General features: G+C 41.7%; 1 protein-coding gene across 5 annotated transcripts in view; it reads right to left on the bottom strand.

Moving 5' to 3' along the window:
* Positions 1-13,817, bottom strand: part of LOC139746040 (uncharacterized) — a 304,925-nt gene that overhangs the window by 108,627 nt on the left and 182,481 nt on the right. For all 5 annotated transcript variants that reach the window (XM_071656858.1, XM_071656854.1, XM_071656856.1 and 2 more), the window contains exons 14-15: positions 11,988-12,143; positions 2,942-3,107 (exon numbers count right to left, since the gene is read on the bottom strand). In XM_071656858.1, the coding sequence (XP_071512959.1) occupies positions 2,942-3,107; positions 11,988-12,143 (322 nt within the window). The remainder of the gene's footprint in view (positions 1-2,941; positions 3,108-11,987; positions 12,144-13,817) is intronic.

Below are 13,817 nucleotides of genomic sequence, written 5' to 3'. Positions count from 1 at the left end.
ATTCCACTGCAAAACCATGCAAACTCGCTGCCTTGCTGGCTTTCATGTCCCGCAAAGCTTTTACTACCTCTTCTCTGTTTACCAAATCATTCTCCATAACCCTCTCACTTTGCACACCACCTCTACCAAAACACCCTACATCTGCCACTCTATCATCAAACAAATTCAACAAACCTTCAAAATACTCACTCCATCTCCTTCTCACATCACCACTACTTGTTATCACCTCCCCATTAGCCCCATTCACTGATGTTCCCATTTGTTCCCTTGTCTTACGCACTTCATTTACATCCTTCCATAACATCTTTTTATTCTCCCTAAAAGTTGATGATCCTCTCATACCCCAACTCTCATTTGCCCTCTTTTTCATCTCTTGTGCCTTTCTCTTGACCTCTTGCCTCTTTCTTTTATACATCTCCCAGTCATATGCATTATTTCCCAGCAAAAATCGTCCAAATGCCTCTCTCTTCCCTTTCACTAACAATCTTATTTCTTCATCCCACCACTCACTAACCTTTCTAATCTGCCCACCTTCCACTATTTCTTGCAATACTCACTTATTATTCTTTCCAAGCATTTCTTTTAAGGACTTTAACTTGTCTTCTGACTGTTATACTGTGTTGCAATATTTGGGTCACTGTCCAATTTCTTAAGCTTACAGGGTATATTTCTGTGCTATATAGCTCTTGATAGTATTATTTAGGCTTGCTGTTGCTTTTATTGTTTCTGTCATGCATGGGAATGAATGTGACTTGATGGTTCATAAAATGATGCTTTAAACTGTCCCATAATTCCTCTGGGCATGAACCAACAAGGGTAAGACTCTTTAATGCATTGTGTAGCCCACAAAAGTCTGCCCTCTTAAAGTTAGGGATAATATCAATACTAGTTCTAAGGGAGTTAGTTTTGATATTTATGTCAAAGCTAACCATGTTATGGTCACAAGTGCCTAGATGTTCTCCAATATGGGTATAACAAAAACTCCTGGGATGCCAGAACTAAATCAAGAGTATTAGTTCCCCTTACTGGGTCAGTGACGGTTTGGTAGGAATATTATCTTCGATAAAGTTGATAAGTCTAGCAGATTCACTCTCTACACCTGAGTTAGTTTGTTAGTTGATTTCTGGAAGATTAAAATCCACCAAGAATGATTAAGTCATTATCCAGTATCACTTGTAAACTCTCGTACATGACAGAGTCAAAAACTGCTGGCTGACTAGGGTGCCTATATAGGATGTTTAAGTAAAATTTGTAATATTCTGTACTAATCTGTATAAACAAGTGTTCAACAGCAGCAGATGTTCTAGTCTGAATTTCAATGGAGTTTATGTAAGATTCTATATACAGTGCACTTCCTCCTCCTTGACTGTCTCTGTCCCTTACAAATAATTTGTAGCCTGGTAGACTGAACTCACTAATCAGATCGTTGTCTTTCATGTTCACAAATGTTTGTTTAACCAATGATATCAACATGCTAACTGTTTACCAAACAATGCAACTCACCTACTTTGTTTTAGATGAATCTTATATTCATGTAAAGTCTATTCAATTTCTTCGAGTGATTTCTGTAGGAGACTGGTGGTATGATTTGATGATCAACTATTTTTAAGACCTAAGAGTAAAGAGCCCCCATGACCTGCATCACTGATGTCACTGTCTGGTGGGGCGGGGAGGGAATTCAATCTGACTTTCCTTGTTTGACATATATGACCCAACCTGACCTCAATCACCTGATTAATGTGGTCAACACACCAACCTCTATCAGGTCTCAACAAAAATTTTTCCCTTGTAGTTGTAAGACAATTTGATCTTTGATTGGCACTGCTAAGAGTTCTGCCCCTTTAATTCTGAAGTGAATGCCATCTTTATTGTATAGTTGTTTGTCTTTAATGAATTTGAGCCATGATCCTACAAACACCAATGTTAGCACTTGTGCACATGTGCTTCAGTCTCTCATCTAGACCTAGCACTCTACTTAGGGCATAGTTACCTACATTAAGTTGTGGGGGAGCGCTATCTATAACAAAATCATCCGATCTATCTTCCAGGGTGCCAATCAGCTAATTGTATTCTTCTAAGATAACTTTTGAACTTGAATTCTTGGGGTAAATGTCGTTGCTCCCAACATTCACCACTAAACATGGCTTTTCAGTTGGTACTTTAATATTTCTAATCTTTTGTTTAATGTGAGAAATTCTGGAACCAGTGTAAACATGGACTGTTCTCTTAGCTCTTGAATTCCCCACCAAGTGTTTACCTACATTTCTTGCCAATGAGCCCCCTATAATTATGGAAGAGTCTTCTTCACTCTTTTCTTGAAAGTCACTGAGTACTGCAAATTGATTGCTCATGGGTATGGCAGACTGGAGCAGAAGGGGAGAAATAGGTCCCATGAGGAAGGAGTAGGGGATCAGCTTGGGGGAGAGTTTAGATGTGACATAGACTTGGAGGAGGTTTTGGTGGAATTTGAAAGAGGAAGGATCAAGGTGAAGGGAGGGCACTGGGAGTTTAGACATGGGGGAGAAGAGTTTAGGTGGGGGTGAGAGGAGGTAGAAAGTCAGGAAACATGATGAGCTTTAGAATGGGACTGTAAGTTTGGGCAAGGGTGAGAGGAATTCAGATGGGGGTGAGATGAGGTACTATGAGGGGAGAGCTCAGGAGTAGGGTGAATATGATGAGGTTTAGGAGGGGCTGTAGGGGTGGGTTGGGGCATGTGCTGGGCATTGGAGGGATAGGGAAGAGGACGTTATGTGGGAAGGGTACAAGCAAGGGAATGGTGGACCTGGATGGATGGGAGAAGTAAGTGCTGGGGGGAAGATAACGAGGGTAAGGTCAAGGAGCACCATCATCAAACTCTACATCTCCTCCCTTTGTATTGACCTTTCCACTGTTGAGAGAGAGAGAGAGAGAGAGAGAGAGAGAGAGAGAGACAACTACGTACCTGCGGATGAAGAGTTATCAGAATGACTCCATATGGCTGAGTGGTCATTATTCCATACAGAGTGACCTGGACTGGATGCAGAAGTTACGGGCTGGGTACTACCATTCCAAAGACCTCCAGAACTTGTTGCACTTGCTGATATGTGACCACCATTGACTCCACTCCACTGAAAACAATTATCACACTAGATCGCTGTTTCCTGCATTAGTGAGGTAGCACCAAGAAAAAACAGACAGACTCAACCACTCTCATACACATATACATATATCTATATATATGTAACCCTGGGATAGGGAAGAAAGAATACTTCCCATGTATTCCCTATGTGTCGTGGAGGGCAACTGGGGGGCCCTGGAAATCCTCCCCTCTCGTTTTTAATTTTCCAAAAGAAGGAACAGAGAAGGGGGAGAAGTGAGGATATTCCTTCAAAGATACAGTTCTCTGTTCTTAACGCTACCTTGCTAATGTGGGAAATGGCGAATAATATGAAAAAATATTTATATCATAATTGCTGTCTCCCGCTCGTGTGGGGTAGCACAAGGAGACAGACGAGGATTGGCCTGACCCACCCACATATACATGTATATACATAAACACTTATACATACATACATATACATTTCAACGCATACATACATATACATACACAGACATATACATATATACATGTACGTATACTTACTTGATGCCTTCATCCATTCCCGTCGCCAGCCCGCCACACAGGAAACAGCATCCCCCCACCCTCCAGCGAGGTAGCACCAGGAAAAGACAAAAAGACCACGTTCTTTCACATTCAGTCTCTAGCTGTCATGTGTAATGCACCGAAACCACAGCTCCCTTTCCACATCCAGAACCCACAGACCTTTCCATGGATTACCCCAAATGCTTCACATGCCCTAGTTCAATCAACTAACAGCATGTCAACCCCAATATACCACTGTTCCAATTCACTCTATTCCTTGCATGCCTTTCATCCTCCTGTATGTTCAGGCCCCAATCACTCAAAATCCTTTTCACTCCATCCTTTCACCTCTAATTTGGTCTCCCGCTTCTCCTTCTTCCCTCCACTTCTGACACATATATCCTCTTTGTCAATCTTTCCTCACTCATTCTCTCCATGTGTCCAAACCATTTCTGCTCTCTCAACCACACACGTTTTATTACCACGCATCTCTCTTACCCTTTCATTACTTACTCGATCAAACCACCTCACACTGCATATTGTCCTCAAACATTTCATTTCCAACACATCCACCCTCTTGCGCACAACATAGCAGCCCATGCCTCACAACCATATAACATTGTTGGAACCACTATTCCCTCAAACACACCTATTTTTGCTCTCCAAGATAATGTTCTCACCTTCCACACACTCTTAAATGCTCCCAGGACTTTTGTCCCCCCCTCCTCGACCCTGTGACTCACTTCCACTTCCATGGTTTCATCTGCCGCTAAGCCCACTCCCAGATATCTAAAACACCTCACTTCCTCAAGTTTTTCTCCTTTTAAACTTACCTCCCAATTAACTTGTCCCTCAACCCTACTGAACCTAATAACCTTGCTCTTATTCACATTTACGCTCAGCTTTCTTCTTTCACACACTTTATCAAATTCAGTCACAAACTTCTGCACTTTCTCACCCGAATATAGAGTGACTTGGAACGATGTGGTATACCAGGGTCAACTTGCTGTCAATGGACTGAACCAGGGAATGCAGAGTGTCTGGGGTAAACCATAGAAAGGACTGTGGGCCTGGATGTGAATAGGGAACTGTGGTTTCAGTGCATTACATGTGACAGCTAGTTAGTGAATGTGAATGAATAGGGGCCTTTTTGTCTATTCCTGGTGCTTCCTCACTGAAACAGGGGCTAGAGATGATGTTTTCCTGAGTGACAGGAATGGATGAATGCAAGCAAGTATGAATATGTACACGTGTATGTATGTAATGTCTGTGTATGAGTATGTATATATTGATATGTATATGTATGTCCATATATGTGCACATAAGGGTGTTTATGTACATATATGTATGTATATGAGTGGATGGGCCATTCTTCGTCTGTTTCCTGGCACTATCTTGCTGATGCAGGAAACAGCGATTATGTATATCAAATAAATAAATGAATAAGTGAGAAACCGCAAAGGTGGGTGACTGAGTTTGGAAAAGTGTGTGAAAGGAGAAAGTTGAGAGTAAATGTGAATAAGAGCAAGGTTATTAAGTTCAGTGGAGTTAAGGGACAAGTTAACTAGGATGTAAGTTTGAACGGAGACAATTTACAGGAAGTGAAGTGTTTTAGATACCTGGGAGTGGACTTAGCAGCGGATGGAACCATGGAAGCGGAAGCGAGTCACAGGATGGGGGAGGGGTAGAAGGTTCTGGGAGCAATGAAGAATATTTGGAAGGACAGAACGTTATCTCGGAGCAAAAATTAGTATGTTTGAAGGAATAATAGTTCCAACAATGTTATATGGGTGCGAGGCATGGGCTATAGACAGGGTTGTATGGAGGAAGGTGGATGTGTTGGAAATGAAATGTTTGAGGACAATATGTGGAGAGGTGGTTTGACTGAGTAATTAATGAAAGGGTAAGAGAGATGTGGGGTAATAAAAAGAGTGTGGTTGAGAGAGCAGAAAAGGATATGTTGAAATCGTTTGGACATATGTAGAGAATGAGAGACGAAAGATTGACAAAGAAGATACATGTGTCAGAGGTGAACAAGAAGCAGGACACCAAACTGGAGGTAGAAGGATGTAGTGAAAAAGATTTTGAGCGATTGGGTGAGAGGCGTGCAAGGAATAGAGTGAATTGAAACAATATCAGATACTGGGGTCTACATACTGTCAATGGACTGAATCAGGGAATGTGAAGTGTCTGGGGTAAACCATGGAAAAGTCGGTGGAGCCTGGATGTGGATAGTGAACTGTGGTTTCGGTGCATTATAAATGACAGCTAGAGACTGAGTGTGAAAGACTGTGGCCTTTTTCGTCTGTTTTCCTGGTGCTTCCTCGCTGAAGCAAGGAGTAACGACACTGCTTCCTGTGAGGCGGGGTAGCGACAGGAATGGATGAAGTCAAGCAAGTATGAATATGTGCATGTATATATTTGTATATCTCTGTTTATGTGTATGTATATGTATGTGTATGCTGATATGTATATGTATGTATAAGTGCATGTATGGGAATTTATGTGTATATATGTACATGAGAGGATGGGCCACTCTTCATCTGTTTCTTGGTGCTACCTCACTGATGCAGGAAACAGCAATTAAGTATAAGTAAGTATAAAATAGCTGTAGGAAATGGGGCATGACACTGTATGACCAAACACCACAGTGCATGCTATCTAATTAGTAAAATTTGTGTTCAATTGAGCTAACTGAACAATGCATGATGTAAAATAAAAAATTTGCATCCAATCAATGAAAAACTTAGCCATTTTACCCTTGTGCTCTAACCTGACCTGTCTCCCACACATAGAGATTACCTTGAATACCAAAATAGTGAAGGAAGGTGAAAAATCTTTTTCTTTCCTATGAAATGAAAGATAATCATATACTACTAGTAAAACAATAAAGAATCAAGTGATATACTCCTGAACATACTAAATACAGGAATAAATAATTTGGAAAAGTAGAGTATCATCAAGTTTTGGATCAACTTGCATTCAAAACATTCAAATATTGTCAGTGAATGATCCAGTAACTTGCATTTTCATTTATTTCTTCAACATAATTCTCTTACTCAGTTTGATCGAGTAAGTAACGTAAGGGTAAGAGAGATGTGTGGAAATAAAAAGAGCGTGGTTGAGAGAGCAGAAGAAGGTGTTTTGAAATGGTTTGGGCACATGGAGAGAATGAGTGAGGAAAGATTGACCAAGAGGATATATGTGTCGGAGGTGGAGGGAACGAGGAGAAGAGGGAGACCAAATTGGAAGTGGAAAGATGGAGTGAAAAAGATTTTGTGTGATCGGGGCCTGAACAGGCAGGAGGGTGAAAGGAGGGCAAGGAATAGAGTGAATTGGAGCAATGTGGTATACCGGGGTTGACGTGCTGTCGGTGGATTGAATCAAGGCATGTGAAGCGTCTGGGGTAAACCATGGAAAGCTGTGTAGGTATGTATATTTGCGTGTGTGGACGTATGTATATACATGTGTATGGGGGTGGGTTGGGCCATTTCTTTCGTCTGTTTCCTTGCGCTACCTCGCAAACGCGGGAGACAGCGCAAAAAAAAAAAAAAAAAAAAAAAAAATTCTCTTGAGGATGTTCTTACTGAATATGTGAAGGCATGTACAGAGCATCATATTGGGGAAGAGCAGTGTGGTTTCAAGAAGTGGTACAGGATGTGTGGATCAGGTGTTTGCTTTGAAGAATGTATGTGAGAAATACTTAGAAAAGCAAATGGATTTGTACATAACATTTATGGATCTGGAGAAGGCATATGATAGAGTTGATAGAGATGCTCTGTAGAAGGTATTAAGAATATATGGTGTGGGAGGCAAGTTGTTAGAAGCAGTGAAAAGTTTTTATCAAGGATGTAAGGCATGTGTACGTGTAGGAAGAGAGGAAAGTGATTGGTTCTCAGTGAATGTAGGTTTGTGGCAGGGGTGTGTGATGTCTCCATGGTTGTTTAATTTGTTTATGGATGAGGTTGTTAGGGAGGTGAATGCAAGAGTTTTGGAGAGAGGGGCAAGTATGCAGTCTGTTGTGGATTAGAGAGCTTGGGAAGCGAGTCAGTTGTTGTTTGCTGATGATACAGCGCTGGTGGCTGATTCATGGGAGAAACTGCAGAAGCTGGTGAATGAGTTTGGTAAAATGTGTAAAAGAAGAAAGCTGAGGGTAAATGTGAATAAGAGCAAGGTTATCATGTAAAGTACGGTTGAGGGTCAAGTCAATTGGGAGGTAAGTTTGAATGGAGAAAAACTGGAGGAAGTGAAGTGTTTTAGATATCTGGGAGTGGATTTGGCAGCGGATGGAACCATGGAAGCAGAAGTGAGTCACAGGGTGAGGGAGGGGGCGAAAGTTCTGGAAGTGCTGAAAAATGTTTGGAAGACAAGAACATTATCTCGGAAAGCAAAAATGGGTATGTTTGAAGGAATAGCGGTTCCAACAACGTTATATGGTTACAAGGCGTGGGCTATAGACAGGGTTGTCCACAGGAGGGGTGGATGTGTTGGAAATGAGATGTTTGAGGACAATATGTGGTATGAGGTGGTTTGATTGAGTAATGAAATGGTAAGAGATTTTTTTTTTTTTTTTTTTTGCTTTGTCGCTGTCTCCCGCGTTTGCGAGGTAGCGCAAGGAAACAGACGAAAGAAATGGCCCAACCCACCCCCATACACATGCCTTGATTCAATCCACTGACAGCACGTCAACCCCGGTATACCACATCGCTCCAATTCACTCTATTCTTTGCCCTCCTTTCACCCTCCTGCATGTTCAGGCCCCGATCACACAAAATCTTTTTCACTCCATCTTTCCACCTCCAATTTGGTCTCCCTCTTCTCCTCATTCCCTCCACCTCCGACACATATATCCTCTTGGTCAATCTTTCCTCACTCATTCTCTCCATGTGACCAAACCATTTCAAAACACCCTCTTCTGCTCTCTCAGCCACACTCTTTTTATTTCCACACATCTCTCTTACCCTTACGTTACTTACTCGATCAAACCACCTCACACCACACATTGTCCTCAAACATCTCATTTCCAGCACATCCATCCTCCTGCGCACAACTCTATCCATAGTCCACGCCTCGCAACCATACAACATTGTTGGAACCACTATTCCTTCAAACATACCCATTTTTGCTTTCCGAGATAATGTTCTCGACTTCCACACATTCTTCAAGGCTCCCAGAATTTTTGCCCCCTCCCCCACCCTACGATCCACTTCCGCTTCCATGGTTCCATCCGCTGCCAGATCCACTCCCAGATATCTAAAACACTTCACTTCCTCCAGTTTTTCTCTATTCAAACTCACCTCCCAATTGAATTGACCCTCAACCTAATAACCTTGCTCTTATTCACATTTACTCTTAACTTTCTTCTTTCACACACTTTACCAAACTCAGTCACCAGCTTCTGCAGTTTCTCACATGAATCAGCCACCAGCGCTGTATCATCAGCGAACAACAACTGACTCACTTCCTAAGCTCTCTCATCCCCAACAGACTTCATACTTGCCCCTCTTTCCAAAACTCTTGCATTCACCTCCCTAACAACCCCATCCATAAACAAATTAAACAACCATGGAGACATCACACACCCCTGCCGCAAACCTACATTCACTGAGAACCAATCACTTTCCTCTCTTCCTACACGTACACATGCCTTACATCCTCGATAAAAACTTTTCACTGCTTCTAACAAATGTGTGGTATTAAAAACAGTGTGGTTGAGAGAGCAGAAGAGGGTGTTTTAAAATGGTTTGGTCACATGGAGAAAATGAGTGAGGAAAGATTGACAAGAGGATATATGTGTCACAGGTGGAGGGAACAAGGAGAAATGGGAGACCAATTGGATCGGAAAGATGGTGAAAAAATTTTGACCGATCAGGGCCTGAACACGTAGGAGGGTGAAAGGCGTGCATGGAATAGAGTGAATTGGAATGATGTGGTATACCAGGGTCGACGTGCTGTCAATGGATTGAACCAGAGCATGTAAAGCGTTTGGGGTAAACCATGGAAAGTTGTGTGGGGCCTGGATGTGGAAAGGGAGCTGTGGTTTCGGTGCACTACACATAATAGCTAGAGATTGAGAGTGAACGCATGTGGCCTTTGTTATCTTTTCCTAGCACTAACTTGTGCGCATGCGACGGGAATGAGTAAAGGCAAGTATGAATTATGTACATGTGTACATATGTATATGTCTGTGTATGTATATATGCGTATACGCTGAAATGTATAGGTATGTATATGTGCGTGTGTGGACATGTATGTATATACATGTGTATGTGGGTGGGTTGGTCCATTCTTTCGTCTGTTTCCTTCCATTACCTTGCTAATGCGGGAGACAAAGACAAAGTATAATAAATTAATAAATATATATAATAATCAATAAAATGACAAAATTGTATTTTCAGATAATTTCTTAATAAATTCTCTTCAGAGAACCAATGAAGAGAACTATGAAGAAATAACAAATCAAAAATGCATTCTAACATTATCATTTTCTCAATTATATAAGTTTCAAACCATGGCAGGCAGGATGTAGATAATGATTCCTTATCTTGGATATGAAAAACCCAAATAAAAGGTGAAATAGCAGAAGAACCAACCCCTCTATTGCTCCTGCCCTCACAGTGACCTCTGACTCTACCAGTAAGACATTACCTTCAGCATGTATTGAAATAAAATATTACTCTATACAATGTATCAATGTACACAGCATTCCAATGTATGAATTTAGGATGTACTGCCACCTTAAGTGGGAGGGAGGGAGGCATGGCCTAACATTAAAGTTTACTCCCTTACTGCTTGACTATCCTGCTATTATTACCAGCTCAATTTTTGCTCACTCATAGGACTGGCTATTTACTATCTCTGCAATAATTTATTATTTTTGTTCGCTATTACTGTGGTGGACTCCATATCAGTTAGAATGATGCTACTGTATATGTACTAGTTACACTTTCTAGCAAAGGATCACTCTACTGAGTGACTGCTAGATCCATTGTCTGCTACTGCCACATATATCATTTTTTAATGGTAAATGAATCACTGAACTGTGGGTCACTGGATGGCAGTGACCTTGTGTACTGTTCCTATATTTTCTCTTTTCACTTTCACCTGCCATGCAAATTCCTCATGCTGCCACTCACTACCCTTTTATGTACACCCATATCCCTCACTCTGCATGCCACACACTTCAGCTATAAGTTTAAGCACTGCTCTTAATACCTTCCACTCCCTTAGTTTCATTAACTTTAACCTTATGCCATTTTCCATTCAATCTTTTTTGGTATCTAAACACATGGGCAACTTTTCACTTAGCTCACATCCAACTGCATATCAACTTGCACATACTCTAACAATGCCAAATTACACTAACCTCATTCACACATATATGAAGAAGCATTAACATATAAGATCCTGTTAACCATTCCTTTTCCTCCGAGAACATCACTTCTTCCTATAAAAAACATATATGTTATCCCTGGGGATAGGGGAGAAAGAATACTTCCCACGTATTCCCTGCGTGTCGTAGAAGGCGAATAAAAGGGGAGGGAGCGGGTGGCTGGAAATCCTCCCCTTTCTTGTTTTTTTTTTAATTTTCCAAAAGAAGGAACAGAGAAGGGGGTCAGGTGAGGATATTCCCTCTAAGGCCCAGTTCTCTGTTCTTAACGCTACCTCGCTAACGCGGGAAATGGCAAATAGTATGAAAAAAAAAAAAAAAAAATGTTATTTCATGTCTGGCAGGGTGGCGATGGGAATGAATAAAAGTAGACAGTATGAATTATGTACATGTGTATATATGCATATGTCTGTGTGTGTATATATATGTATACGTTGAGATTTTTTTTTTTTTTTTCAAACTATTCGCCATTTCCCGCGTTAGCGAGGTAGCGTTAAGAACAGAGGACTGGGCCTTTTTTGGAATATCCTCACCTGGCCCCCTCTGTTCCTTCTTTTGGAAAATTAAAAAAAAAAACGAGAGGGGAGGATTTCCAGCCCCCCGCCCCCTTCCCTTTTAGTCGCCTTCTACGACACGCAGGGAATACGTGGGAAGTATTCTTAATCCCCTATCCCCAGGGATAACATATAAATATATATTATAATAAATATATATATATACTTTTTTTTCTTCAATCTTGATTGCCACTTCCCGCGTTAAACATGCAGCTCCAAGAACAGATGAAGAAAGGCCAAATCCATTCTCTAGCTGTATAGGTATGTATATTTGTATGTGTGGACGTGTAAGTATAAACATGTGTATGTAGGTGGGTTAGGCCATTCTTTCGTCTGTTTCCTTGCGCTACCTCGCTAACGCGGGAGACAGCGACAAAGCAAAATAAATAAATAAATAAATTACTATAACAAATAAACTTACTTGATGACTAGATGAATGACTGGCTGGAGGTGCACCAGAAGTAGATGCACGACTGGCCCATGATAAATTAGATATAGCTGATCCCCAAACACCAGCCGCTCCCAAACTCATGTGGCTAACAGCAGCAGCACGTTCTGCTGCCTCTTTTTCTTGCCGCTGTAATTAACAAACAAGTAATCTGTATAACCCTACTTCATCAAAACACATTCAATACTATTGTCTATTTTGGTCTCAGTGAAGTCCAGTCAATGCAAGACTTTTGGAGAGAGGGGCAAGTATGCAGTCTGTTGTGGATGAGAGGGCTTGGGAAGTGAGTCAGTTGTTGTTTGCTGATGATACAGTGCTGGTGACTGATTTGGATGAGAAACTGCAGAAGTTGGAGACTGAGTTTGGTAAAGTGTGAGAAAGAAGAAAGCTGAGAGTAAATGTTAATAAGAGCAAGGTAATTAGGTTCAGTAGGGTTAAGGGACAAGCAAATTGGGAGGAAAGTTTGAATGGAGAAAAACTGGAGGAGGTGAAGTGTTTTAGATATCTGGGAGTGGATCTAGCAGCGGATGCAACCGTGGAAGCGGAAGTGAGTCACAGGGTGGGGGAGGGGGCAAAAGTTCTGGGAGCACTGAAGAATGTGTGGAAGGCCAGAACGTTATCTCGGAAAGCAAAAATGGATATGTTTGAAGGAATAGTGGTTCCAACAATGTTATATAGTTGCAAGGCATGGGCTATAGATAGGGTTGTGCGGAGGAGGGTAGATGCTTTGGAAATGAGATGTTTGAGGACAATATGTGGTGTGAGGTGGTATGATCAAGGAAATAATGAAAGGGTAACAGAGATGTGCAGTACTAAAAAGAGTGTGGTTGAGAGAGCAGAAGAGGGTGTTTTGAAATGGTTTGGTCACATGGAGAGAGAATGAGTAAGGAAAGATTGACAAAGAGGATATATGTGTCACAGGTGGAGGGAACGAGAAGTGGGAGACCAAATTGGAGGTGGAAAGATGGAGTGGAAAAGATTTTGAGCAATTAGGGCCTAAACATGCAGGAGGGTGAAAAGCATGCAAGAAATAGAATGAATTGGAACGATGTGGTATACTGGGGTCGATGTGCTGTCAATGGATTGAACCAGGGTATGTGAAGCGTCTGGGGTAAACCATGGAAAGTTTTGTGGGGCCTGGATGTGGAAAGGGAGCTGTGGTTTCGGTGCATTATACATGACAGCTAGAGACTGAGTGTGAATGAATGTGGCCTTTGTTGTCTTTTCCTAGCGCTACCTCGCACACATGATGGGGGAGGGGGTTGTCATTTCATGTGTGGCGACAGGAAATGAATAAGGGCAGACAGTATGAATCATGTACACATGTATATATGTATATGTCTGTATATGTTTGAGGACAATATGTGGTGTGAGGTGGTTTGATCGAGTAAGTAATGTAAGGGTAAGAGAGATGTGTGGTAATAAAAAGAGTGTGGTTGAGAGAGCAGAAGAGGGTGTTTTGAAATGGTTAGGTCACATGGAGAGAATGAGAGAGGAAAGATTGACCAAGAGGATATATGTGTCAGAGGTGGAGGGAACGAGAAGTGGGAGACCAAATTGGAGGTGGGAGGAAGGAGTGAAAAAGATTTTGAGTGATCGGGGCCCGAACATGCAGGAGGGTGAAAGGCGTGCAAGGAATAGAGTGAACTGGAACGATGTGGTATACCGGGGTCGATGTGATGTCAATGGATTGAACCAGGGCATGTGAAGCGTCTGGGGTAAACTATGGAAAGTTCTGTGGGGCCTGGATGTGGAAAGGGAGCTCTGGTTTTGGTGCATTATTACATGACAATATTACATGAC

Source organism: Panulirus ornatus, chromosome 63, assembly GCF_036320965.1.
Source record: "Panulirus ornatus isolate Po-2019 chromosome 63, ASM3632096v1, whole genome shotgun sequence".
In the NCBI taxonomy this organism is placed as follows: Eukaryota; Metazoa; Arthropoda; class Malacostraca; order Decapoda; family Palinuridae; genus Panulirus; species Panulirus ornatus.
This window is presented reverse-complemented; position numbering and strand designations above follow the sequence as displayed.